General features: G+C 38.4%; 2 protein-coding genes across 2 annotated transcripts; both read left to right on the top strand.

Annotated features, from left to right (window-relative positions):
- The first annotated feature begins 788 nt into the window (after positions 1-788).
- LOC124064975 (GTPase IMAP family member 9-like) lies at positions 789-6,445 on the top strand. Its single transcript, XM_046399933.1, has 2 exons — positions 789-900; positions 2,748-6,445. The coding sequence occupies exons 1-2, from the start codon at positions 879-881 to the stop codon at positions 3,737-3,739; spliced, it is 1,014 nt and encodes a 337-aa protein (XP_046255889.1). The 5' UTR covers positions 789-878; the 3' UTR covers positions 3,740-6,445.
- A 1,059-nt stretch (positions 6,446-7,504) lies between these two features.
- Positions 7,505-12,213, top strand: LOC124053229 (GTPase IMAP family member 4-like). The gene is made up of 5 exons (XM_046378267.1): positions 7,505-7,716; positions 7,804-8,605; positions 11,718-11,784; positions 11,899-12,028; positions 12,119-12,213. The coding sequence occupies exons 1-5, from the start codon at positions 7,674-7,676 to the stop codon at positions 12,211-12,213; spliced, it is 1,137 nt and encodes a 378-aa protein (XP_046234223.1). The 5' UTR covers positions 7,505-7,673.
- The last annotated feature ends 247 nt before the right edge of the window (positions 12,214-12,460 follow it).

Here is a 12,460-nt window from a genome sequence, read left to right as displayed (position 1 = left end):
CAAAGCGATGGACTTCAGACAGACCATATGCCACCTCTGCTACAAGTAGTATCTACTTTGTGTAGTGCAGCTTTCACTTTTGTACTGACTGTTACGTCAACATCAACAGTAAGAAACTACAGTTATGCTATATACAGTTCAGTACATATGGATAATGAAGTCAGTAACCAGACAGGTGCTTGGAAAATGAAAAAAGATAAGTCTGCCCTGTGATTAATATCTTTTTAAGGAAATGATGAGGAACACTGTAAAATAAAAAGCATTACTGCTAAAATGTTAAAGATATAATATGTAACATTTTAGCATTAAAATGTCTTAAATAACTAGACTGTTCTTGTACATTTTGTTCAGTTGTGAACTTGTGTCTGACAATTTTCACTTTTTCTTACTTGGTTTTTCCTTTTTTAGTATTTACATTCATACTCTTAAACTAATCCTAACTAAGCCACTTTGGTCTTCCATACAGTAAATGCACACTGAGGCATGGTTCCTCACACCACGGTGTAGGAAACCCCTGATGTAAACAGTCTCTATAAGGATTTTTTTTACTGTATAGTGCTATAGCAGTACTGCAGTACACTGCATTGAAATAACAGACAGAAACTCACTGCAGGGTGACTGCTACTGCATGCAACAAAATTACAGTTCTTAGTACATAAACATCACTGTGTATGTGTTTTTTGTAGCCAGATGACATCTATATATTAATTAAGTAAAAATTATGTCTCTGAAATATAGAAAGAGTTGTGGTTAAATTTCACTTTTGGTTTCAGTATTGCATTGATATCCACTGTGACTATTTACAGGAATGGCATGCTGTAAACGACCAACTGACAAAGAGGAGAAGGAGCATCTGAACTGCACTCTGTAACCCAAACATGGCCAGCAAATACTACTACGGTAAGGCATGTCACTACTGTAGTTATATTGTTAAAGATACACTCAGCTCACTGGTAATACTTTGAAACTTCATTATCAAAACATTACTGTTCATTACCTTTAAGTAGCTAAACATAGCACTGAAGTTACAAGCATGGACCGGTAACATTATGTATTAAATCTTTCTGTTTATGGCATGTCCCACAAGCTTCAGATGAGGTTAAACACCATCAGCTTGACAGAAGAGGCCAGTTGGGCAGGTTTTGCTCATCCAGATGGCTGTAACAACAGTAAGAACCAGTGGATACTGGTACCTGGAATGCTAGTAACCAACAGCACTTCTTTCAGTATTTTTTGGTCTTTCTAATAATAAAAATGTAATGTGAACCTTTGTCACTGTATACTCTTAACTCAAGCTGGAAAACTGAGTAAAAATGAAGAAACTGATTTCAACCACAGAGAAATCCATAATGTAATTTAGGTAATGTTTCCTTTGGTTAAAACTTTCAAATGTTATCTATGACCTTTTAAATTACAATAAATGAATGCGAACAGTTTTATCATATTAATAGATTTTCATTGGCAATGGTGTTTTGTTTTGTTTTTCTATCAATGAAGACGACACCTTTGATGATAGCATGATATGTAGTCTTTGGTTTTGTTATTACTGAGAGATCCCAGCAAAAGGTACATACTGTGCATTTAAGCATTCCAAACAACAGAGATACAGCTGGAAAAACTTGAGCAATGTGTTGCATAGTCTATCATACTTGTGTTTCCCCATATTTCAACTGACTGTGCAAGTATAGCAAGTTTGCTTGAGGAAACTGCATTTGGATGTTTGCAACTATGCAGTCAGTTACTGCTCCAGGGAAAAGTGAATCACTTTTGAAAAGGGTATAGACCCGTTTTCCCTGGTCCCTATAGAGCAATGTAGCAACATTTTGGAGTGCATTTCAACGTTTCTTTACCTAAATAAGGCTCTATAAGTATCAGCCCTAAAAAACTGGTCGGAACTGCTTTCATGTTGCTGAGCAAAAATCAAAGTCAAAGTCAACAAAGCTCTATCTCAGACCCATACTGAACTAGAATGGGACTCAGACAGTGCATCCCTCCACCAAGACCAATAGTCCACTTTTCTATGATATGCAAATCAGCAAACACAAACATTGAATGTTTCCAGTGGTATTAAAATTATGTTGAAATATGGTTGGGTATAGCTGAAACCCGTAGCCTCATCTCTCACTCTCCACTTATGACCCACTCAAAGTGTGTGGTGGCACCTGCTATTTTCTTTGTGCTGTGTTAGGTCCTTTGGGTTGTGGGCATGTAGCCCCCATCCATTAACAGTGTGCACAGCATGAGGTCTGACTATTGGCTAAAAACCTGGAAATTGGCTAAAAGCGAACATCACTGTCTCCATGTCTCTTCTTACCCTGTCTGTCATGGATGTATAAAGAGTTGCAGGACTGTTGTGTGTTCACTTCCTCTGGATTGACACAGAATCCACTAACATGACATTTTCCTGCAGGGTTGTGGACAGGTGTGGACATGTTTATTTGTGCTTAAGAACTGTGCCACCATGAAAACACATCACAAAATATTTTTCAATTTTTTTATTTGCTGCAGCATTGTTGCTAATTCTACTCCCTGTCTTTATTCACTGTTTACCGTGCTTGATCAATACTGCTTTCATGTGCTGGCGAAGAATGCCAACTTGCACTGAAATGAATCCACCCCTTCATTCAAAATTAAATGGGTTCTTTCTTGGGTTTCTTGGGTCGATGCAGTTTATACAAGCTTATGAATATCTAAAGCTCTGAGTCATATCTAATGTTTTTTATTATTTTAATTATTCTCCCATACAGAACAAAATGGTCTGAGGATAGTGATGGTTGGGAAGACTGGTAATGGGAAGAGTGCCACTGGAAACACCATTCTGGGACGACAATGCTTTGAATCAAAGTTCAGTGCAAAATCTATGACTGTAGACTGTGCTTCAGCCAAAGCTGTGGTGGATGGGCAAAAGGTTGCTGTTATCGACACCCCAGGCCTGTTTGACACCAGATTTGGCATGGACAAAACGGGTCAAGATATACGCCAGTGCATCTCTTATGCTCTTCCCGGACCCCATATATTCCTGGTTGTCATCAGGCTGGGCAGATACACTGAAGAGGAAAAGCAGACGGTGCAAAAGATTCAAGAAATCTTTGGCCAGGCAGCAGATAGATATAGCATGGTTCTCTTCACTGGTGGTGACCTTCTTGAAGACACTATTGAGGCATTCCTGGAAGGTTGTTCAGATCTGCAGGAACTTGTGGGCAGATGTAACGGCCAGTACCATGTCTTCAATAACAAGACAAAGGATCGCACTCAGGTCACTGAGCTGCTCCAGAAGATCAGATGTATAGTCCAGAAGAATGGAGGAAGCCACTACACCAATGAGATGTTCCAAGAGGCAGAGAGGGCAATCGAAGAGGAGAAACAACGCATCCTGAAAGAGAAAGAGGAACAGATACAAAAAGAGAAAGAGGAACTGGAGAGGAAACTTCAGAAAGAACATGAAGAAAAGATGAGGAAATTTCATGAGTTATTCCAGGCTGAGAGAGAAAGGGAGATAAGACAGAGAGAGTTGGAAAGAAGGAGAGAAATGGAGAGAAGGGAGAGGGTGAGAAGAAGGGAGATGGAGGAAAGAGAGGCAGAAAGGAGGAGAGAAGAACAGGAAAGACAGAGGGAGATTGAAAATATGAAGAGACGTTTAGCGGAACAACGCGAAAGGGAATTGGAAGAGGAAAGACAAAGGTTGAGAAGGCAAGCACAGCAGCAAGCTGAGTCAAATGATGATTGTATAATCCTCTGATTTTATTTTCCTGTCTTAATGTGTGAGATACTCAACTGAGGTAAACTATTTCACTATTTATCACTGCTACTAATTAAGAGGAAAAAACAATCAAACATCCCTTTTCATTGTAACACTAGATGGTAACTGATCAGCCATAAACCTACTTTTAAAACTCTACATTTCCTATTCAGAATTGAGAACAATCACTAGCAAAAATGCCCACAAAACATGGACGCTGTTTTGTTGTCACTGATGAGCTGACAAATGACAATGAGTATACAAACTTCAAGTAGTAAAATACATGTCATTAAAGCTTCAAATTTTAATTCTATGGACTATATAATATTGGGGAAAAAAATACAGTATCTTAACCAAATTGCGTTCCCTGAAAATAGTTGAATCGTTTTCTACCAGGAGCTAAATAACTTGAATCTTGAATGGCTATTTTAACAATTTGGATATCAGCCTCATCACACTCAGTGAGGTCATGAAATTAAATTTATCTAGAAAGTGAATGCGAAAAATCACTCCTCGTCCTATTGAAAATAGGGCTGTCAATGACATGGACAACCATATTATGAAATACTACAACAGTTCAAGTTCTTTCTCTTTGTCAGGATCAGCTTGTTTAACATGGATACTATGCATCAAATCAATATGACATGGAGTTCCCCAGGGCTCAATTCTCAGACTATTTCTTTTAGCCATTTCAACTAATACAGGTAACCCGAAGTTCTTTGCCAGGAAACCCGTGTATAAAAACCAACAAAATAAAAATCAAGATTAAACACATAAACAACTTAAGTGTATGCGTACATCAAAGAGTTAGGTACCATGAAACATTTCCTTCAAAAACCCACACAATTATTTCCAATGGGCAACTCTCAGGCAAGTTCAGTTTTAAGGACGACAAAAAACCCTGCATCAACGTGATGAGGGATAAGAACTACCTGTAAGACAGAATCCATCTTTAGCAAAAAATTATGTTATACATACCTTGAGTTTTGAGTTCCCCCAGCAGTGTGAGTTACTTCAGTACAAATTCTACTTTCTGCATTCTTTGTAAAATAACAACACAAGCAATTCTTGGCACAATCTGGAACACCACAGTACGTCTAGAGTGCACTAGAACCGAAATAAAACTAGCACCAACCAGAACCACTGAAGACAGGACCTGTAATAATTATCAACCACATACTGTACAAGGTTTGTTGTACCTGGCTCATGGATGTTTTGAACTTGGCTCACCATGCTTTGGCACTTGGCCGCTCTCACATCTGGATCTCTGTGAGAGAAGAGACTGCAGACCACTACATGTGGCTGGTCTCCAGAGCTTTAGGTCTTGCTTCTTCCTGTTCTTCGCAGCAGTATCCAAAGTTTTCTTTAGATCTCTTTAAGAACGGGGAGAGAAGTCAACCTAAACAAAACTACCAATAGCCATGCCATAAAATCTACCTGTATGAAGTTTACAATGATGAATTTTTGGTGACATTCAGTTGATTAAAGGCATACTTGACAGGGCTCAGGTGAGTCAAATTAAAATGCTCACCATGGGAAATTACAAAAAGTTGCAAGGAAGGAGTTTAGCAGATGCAAATATTGTTAACAGAATAAGAATTCTTATTTCATTCTCTCTTCCTCCTTTGATCCAATGGCTGCTTGACGATGATTGACAAGTCTAATTATTTTGTAGAAACGTCATGCATTCGAATGAAACCTTACAAACTGCTCTGATTATTAAACATGTCAATAAACCAGCTATGCTAACATTAATCCTCAGCCAAAACAACAAAAGCATTCATTTCATAGCTGTCACAAGCTAAGAAAAACTTGATCACTGCAAAGTAACGCATTGTAATTACTGACAAAGCAATCCCTGGCAGGAAAACTGTCCTGCCCTGCTGGCTGCACATCAACAACTGTAGATTCCATCACATAACGCAAACTAATAGGCTAGGAGTTGATTTAGTTCGGCACCAACGCAGCTGAATTTATTTGACCAATTTAAAATTGGTCTATTATTAACCTCAGCTACATAAACATCCAGTCTGTTATAAACACATAATACTTGAACATGCAAAATTTATATGACATTTTTTACTCTACCAACTCCTGAAAGTGCTTTAAAACACTTGACACATTGACCCATTCACACACACATTCATACAATAATGACATATGCAGTGTGCTGACCTGCTCATCAGAGGTGAAACAGAGCTTCTTATAAAACACAGCCCACAATATTTCCATGCTCATTCACACATGCACTCACACAACATCTAGCAGAATCTACCCTGTACCATCTATCATCAGTAGCAATTTGGATCAGAGCTGGAAAGTGACTCATAGACCTTCTGACTGGTCAAGGCACCTACATGGACACTGCATCATGACAACATTTAACCCTGTGGATGGCTGCTGGAGCCTCCACTCTCAGGGAAGGCTCCAAGCCTCCACCTGAAAAGGTTGGGGAAAAATGTCAAAGTTGAAATTGAGGAGGAATACAGGACAATTTCAACTCATATAGTTAATGTTCATGGCAGTCTGAAGAGGTCAAAATGTGAACAGATTATTCAAATTAATCAGCTACTAATATCACATATGGATTTCCTTCCCAGAAGTAGTGTTCATGTTCTTGCAGTGTGATATTTTTCAGTACTGTTGTGTAATGTTGAATAAATGCTTTAATTTCAATATGGATCTGATTTGTGTATGTGTGTGTGTGTGTGTGTGTGTGTGTGTGTGTGTGAACTCCTAGCCTGTTGAAGAACTGATTCTCTGGGAATGATAAAGATATACTTTATACAACTGACACTTGACTCCATCTTTCCTGGTGAACCTTTTATCATAAGTTACTTTATACAATGAAGAGAATTTTGTAAGAATTAACTGTGGTTACCAGTGAAAAATGGCAAACCAGCAGTTCAGAGAGATATTGGTGACATAGCTAGAAAGGAACATTTGTGAGTTTGGTTGCTTGATCTTTTGTCTTTTCTTCAGGAAAAAAGAAATAATACAACGCAGAGCTAAAGGCCGAATACCTGCATGCTAGTAGTACAATGGTACTGAAACTCCTCTCAGAATTGCTCTGATTCACCACCAACAACATATCAAGTATTCTCATACCTTGAATGCAGCGCGCTCTTAAAGCAACTGACCATTAAGATTCTTTGACATTAACCATACATCAAGTACTAATCTTTTCTGATGACATTTCTGAGAAATAGCATTTTAAAAAATAATTACAGCAATGATTACAGAACAATGCAATCAATGAGTTAAGCTGAATGAGATACGAAAAATATTAGTTTTCATATCAGCTGAAGAAATTTTCATGTTATCCAAGAATAACAGTATTCTTGTTTTTAACTAAAAAGTGTTTCAGTGACTGGTTAACAAAACTGTAGGACTTTTATATCATTTGCGGAATATATTAAAATATATGAGCAGTTTTATCTCACCAAATCTACATGTGACATTTATAAATTCAGAAAAGCACCTTAAACGTTATATGAATGTAGTAAATCACTGTTACCCAAGCTGCATAAAAGCTGTTAAGCACCCTGAACACATTCAGCCAGTTTCAGCCTGGACACATTTTAACAATGTTGTTCAATTTTCATTTGAGTGGCAGGGTTGGGTGGGTTGTTGGAGCAATAGGTAGTATTAAATGGCTCTTAAGAGATCTGCTGCCATTTCTTTCTCTGCTAGATAGATATACAGAATATCTATACATGGTGAGGGAAGGCTGTTTCACCTGTGTTTTTCTCAAGAGCAGTAATTTTCCCTAGGCATGATACAGCTAAAGCTCTCCCTTCTCTAGTCTCAGTTTCTGCGTCAGTTTGCGGGTGTGGTTTAGAACACAGAGCTCTTTAAAAGGAGCTGCAGCAAATGACCTGAACTTTGTCTTCACTTCAGCTGCAGCATCTACTCTGTGCTTTTTAAGACAAACATGGACAGCAACTTTTACAACCCAAACATGGAGGGCAACTTTGGTAAGTCATCATACTTTATCCATGTTTTAAAGTATGCAATTAACCTCATGTTGATTATTATTGTGTGTCACTCATTCTCCTTTGCAGGATGTGACAGGACAAATAATGAGGAGCTGAGGATAGTGATGGTTGGGAAGACTGGAATTGGGAAGAGTGCCACTGGAAACACCATTCTGGGACGACAATGCTTTGAATCGAAGTTCAGTGCAAAATCTATGACTGTAGACTGTGAAAAGGGCAAAGCTGTGGTGGATGGGCAAAAGGTTGCTGTTATCGACACCCCAGGCCTGTTCGACACCAGATTTGGCATGGACAAAACAGCTCAAGATATATGCCAGTGCATCTCTTATGCTTCTCCTGGACCCCATATATTCCTGGTTGTCATCAGGCTGGGCAGATACACTGAAGAGGAAAAGCAGACGGTGCAAAAGATTCAAGAAATCTTTGGCCAGGCAGCAGATAGATATAGCATGGTTCTCTACACTGGTGGTGACCTTCTTGAAGACACCACTATTGAGGCATTCTTGGAAGATTGTTCTGATCTGCAGGAACTCGTGGGCAGATGTAACGGCCAGTACCATGTCTTCAATAATAAGACAAAGGATCGCACTCAGGTCACTGAGCTGCTCCAGAAGATCAGATGTATAGTCCAGAAGAACGGAGGAAGCCACTACACCAATGAGATGTTCCAAGAGGCAGAGAGGGCAATCGAAGAGGAGAAACAACGCATCCTGAAAGAGAAAGAGGAACAGATACAAAAAGAGAGGGAGGAACTGGAGAGGAAACTTCAGGAAAAATATGAAAAAGAGATAAATAAAATCCAGAACCAACTCCAGGCTGAGAGAGAGAGGGAGAAGAAAGACAGAGAGGAAGAGAGGAGAAGGGAGAAGCAGGAGATGAATGAAGAGAGAAAACGGGACAGAGAGGAGAGAGAAGCAGAGAGAAAGAAAGAGAGAGAGGAGAAAGAAAGGGAGATGACAAAAATGATGAATAAATTGGAAGAACAGCATAAGAAAGAGCTGAAAGAGGAAAGAGACAAATTGCAGACCAGGCATGAAAATGAGGCCAGAGATGAAGCTGAGGAGTTTAATCCCTTATATCTTCTGATTAAAGCTGGCAAACATTTTGTTGGAGGAATTAAACAACTGGGGAGGGCATTTGGGAAATTGTTCAGATTCTGAGTGGTCCTAAATTACAGCAGTTTACCCACAGGAGACCCAAGAAGATTCTACACACAAGGAAGAAATGATCAAATATATACATGAAAATGTCTTTTATCTACAGGATTATCTTCACTTCTATTATCTTTTTTTCCATTAGTCTCACATTGCTGTCTTGTAGTGGTTTTGCATGATTTCTTGAATATAGCATAAGGGGGTATTTAGAGTGTCTGTTAACTGAGGCATATCATTAATACTTTTAGGATCATAACTCAATTAAATGACCCTTACTGTATTAAGTTTTCCACTGCTGTTTGTTTTCTGCAGACTTATCATTTAGCCTCGCTTTTGTTATTTGATTTTGTGTTCTTGTCATCAAAGAATTATTTTCAGGGCTTATGTTGATGTTACCTTTCAAGAACAAATGTGTATTTGTGTGCTGAACTGAAATGGAAATAAATAGGAGATATTACCACTAAACCTTTGTGAAAATAATAATAAACTGTCCAATCAAGAATTCAAATGTCACAGTTTGCTGCTTTTTTTACCCATGATATGATACCTGAGAAATGATAACCCCTGAGTTTAAGACCAAGACACTGCATTTTTCTAAAATAAGAGGATGACCGTCTCTCTATTTAACGCTATGACTATGTCATTTTGTTCAAACAAAAGGGTCTTTACATTCTTCTTTGTACGTTCTTTGCATTTTTATATTTTTTTCTGTTTTGGAGCACAAAGTGCTGAACAAAATTCTACACATAATGTCCCTTAAAGGTATGTAACTTGTTGTTCTAGTTCTGAGACAGGCTGTAAATAACTCCATCACTACACTGAATATTTCAATGACTATTTTGTCAAGTGAACACGTTGTAGAATCATTTCAGCTGACAATATTCACATGTAAATACCTTCAGAGATCAACTGCTGCTGAGTATCAATGTGAAATTAACGTAGCATTTATTGCTCCTTAATTAAATTGCAGAAAGTCTTTAAATATGTTACAGCTATTCTATTAAATCCTTAAATCCTTATGTGATACACTCTGAGTATAGTCATCAGCCTATATGTGTAAAATTTAGTGTTGAACTTTGTGCTCCAAAACAGAGAAGATGACCCTTGTGTGGAGTGTAAAAAATTACTGAATCCCACTTTACCAGCCTGAAAAAAAGCCACTGCTCCACTGTTAAGTATGGAGAAATGCTTTCACTCCTGCATGTATGTGAGACAGAACAGGTGCGATCATTGTCAGTAAGCTGTTACAAAAGGGAACTGAAGAACAATTTTTGCTTTAGTAAAGATAGTGTTTCCTGCTCTGTGTCTCTGCAGAGGGAAATAAATATTCTGTCACAGAGCCTTTAGGAGATATTCCATTCTCAAGTGTTCATGATAAATCTGGCTTTGCATGTGATAATCACACTTTGCTATAAGAGGAAAAAAGGGGAGAACCTCAGAAATTGCCACAGAAAACATGACCAGTGTTTATTACTCATTAGAATTTCAATTATAACAACCTGTCATGTCTGTCCTTTGTGATGTATGATGTTTATTGCATGTGTGTTTCTCTCTCTCTCTCTCTTTCCTGTCCTGTCTACCTCCCCCCCCCCCTTCACCCAGCCGACTATCAGCAGGATGGTTCTCCCTTGTGATCAGGGTCCTGCTCAAGGTTTCTTCCTGTTAAAAGGGAGTTTTTCCTTGTCACTGTCTGCTTGCTCGGGGGTTCAGGCTCTGGGTCTCTGTAAAGCATCTAGAGACAATTTTGATTGTATAAGGTGCTATATAAATAAATTGAAATTGAAATGGAATTGAAATTGAAAATCAATGTGTTTCTTAATCATTGTCTAGTAAAATGTGTTTGATTTCAAAAATTAGATTTCAAAGCATAACTACATTAGCATATTTGGATGCAGGGAAACAAAAAATGGCCGACACAAAAGACACAATTATTTATATACTAATTAGCATAGGTCTTTTTAGGTCTGTTTAACTTATTACTCAAATTATTTGACTGCACAAATCAACAAAATTTCATCTTTTATAAACATAAACTTAAACATGTCAACCTTTAAATGAAACTTTAAACATACTGGTCATCATCAGTGCTAGTTGTCTGGCTCGTCACATGCAGCCTTAGATTAATTTGCACACCATGACCCTCTGGAGCTGTTACATGCAACAGAACAGTCTGTACCATGCTGCTTGTACGTGTACCTCAAGCTGCTGCAGTTTGTCTCTCAGGTGCATTTGATGACTCATAGAAGGGGGGTATGTGTACACGAAGGTCAACTCCACGCTCTGACTGAGGTAAAACCATCACTCCTGTCTCTGTTCTTTCAGTATTGCCACATTTCATCAGAATCTTGACATGTCTGATGTATCTGTTTTCCCTCTTTGATTCTTTTTGTCCTTTCCTATTTCTCCTTCCCGTTGAAACCAAACATGACTAACTAAAACATGTTGCTGATGTTGAGGTCGATATGCAGCCGTTACCATGGTTACCACAAAAGCATAGCTGCACATAGCTGTCCTTGCCACTAGAGGACTCTGTTTACCAAGCACTGTGTTCATGATTGTCAACCATGTAGTACAACATGACCAAAAGCTGCAGCAAATCTTCATATTTGAGAAGCTGAAACAGAATGATAATCAAAATGACTGCCAGTTGATTTATCAACTAATTGTTTCAGCAGTACTTGTACATTTTCATATTTTGATTGCAAACATCTTAATGTATAAATAAGCTGTCAAACAGATGCAGTGAAGTAAAAAGTTCAGTATTTCCCACAATAATACAAGTATCTCAACTCTATTAAGTACAGTACTTATCTCTGCCTTTATTAGACATAGACAGGGTGAATGGACAGTTCCTGAATTTGTGGTTCTCAGTGTGAAGCATGGAGGTGTGATGGTGTGGGGCTGCTTTGCTTTGCCTTAGTCAAAACTGAGGGCACAGCACAGAATTTTGCAGCAAAGTACCATCCAATCTGGTTTGTGCTTGGGAACATCACTTGTTCTCCTACAGGACAATGACTGCAAACACACCTCTAGGTTATGTAAGGGCTATTTGTTCAAGAAGGAGAGTGATGGAGTGCTGCATCAGATGACCTGGCCTCCACAATCACCCGATCTAATTCCAGTTGAGATGGTTTGGGGTGAGTTGGACCAGAGAGTGAAGGAAAAGCAGCCAACAAGTGTTCAATACCTCTGAGAACTCCTTCAAGATTGTTGGAAAACCATTCCAGTTGACCACCTCATGAGGCTGACTGAGAGGACGCCGAGAGCGTGCAAAGCTGTCATCAAAGCAAAAGGTGGCTACTTTGAAGAATCGAAAATATAAAACATATTCTGGGTTATTTAGCACATTTTTGTTGACTACTTAATTCCATGTTTTTTTTCATAATTTCAGTGTCTTCTGTGTTTATATATAAAGTTAAAAACAATAAGCATAAAGAAAAAACATTGAATAAGAAGTTGTCTCCAAAATTTTGAAGAGGACAAGCATGTCTGCATGATCACCAATGAGCAATGTTTGTTGCAGTGGCAGAGTTCACTGCTTTTTGTACTATGAAGAGATCAATATCTGC

Source organism: Scatophagus argus, chromosome 2 (genome assembly GCF_020382885.2).
Source record: "Scatophagus argus isolate fScaArg1 chromosome 2, fScaArg1.pri, whole genome shotgun sequence".
In the NCBI taxonomy this organism is placed as follows: domain Eukaryota; kingdom Metazoa; phylum Chordata; class Actinopteri; family Scatophagidae; genus Scatophagus; species Scatophagus argus.
The sequence above is the reverse complement of the archived record's forward strand: the minus strand, read 5'-3'. Positions and strand labels throughout refer to the sequence as shown.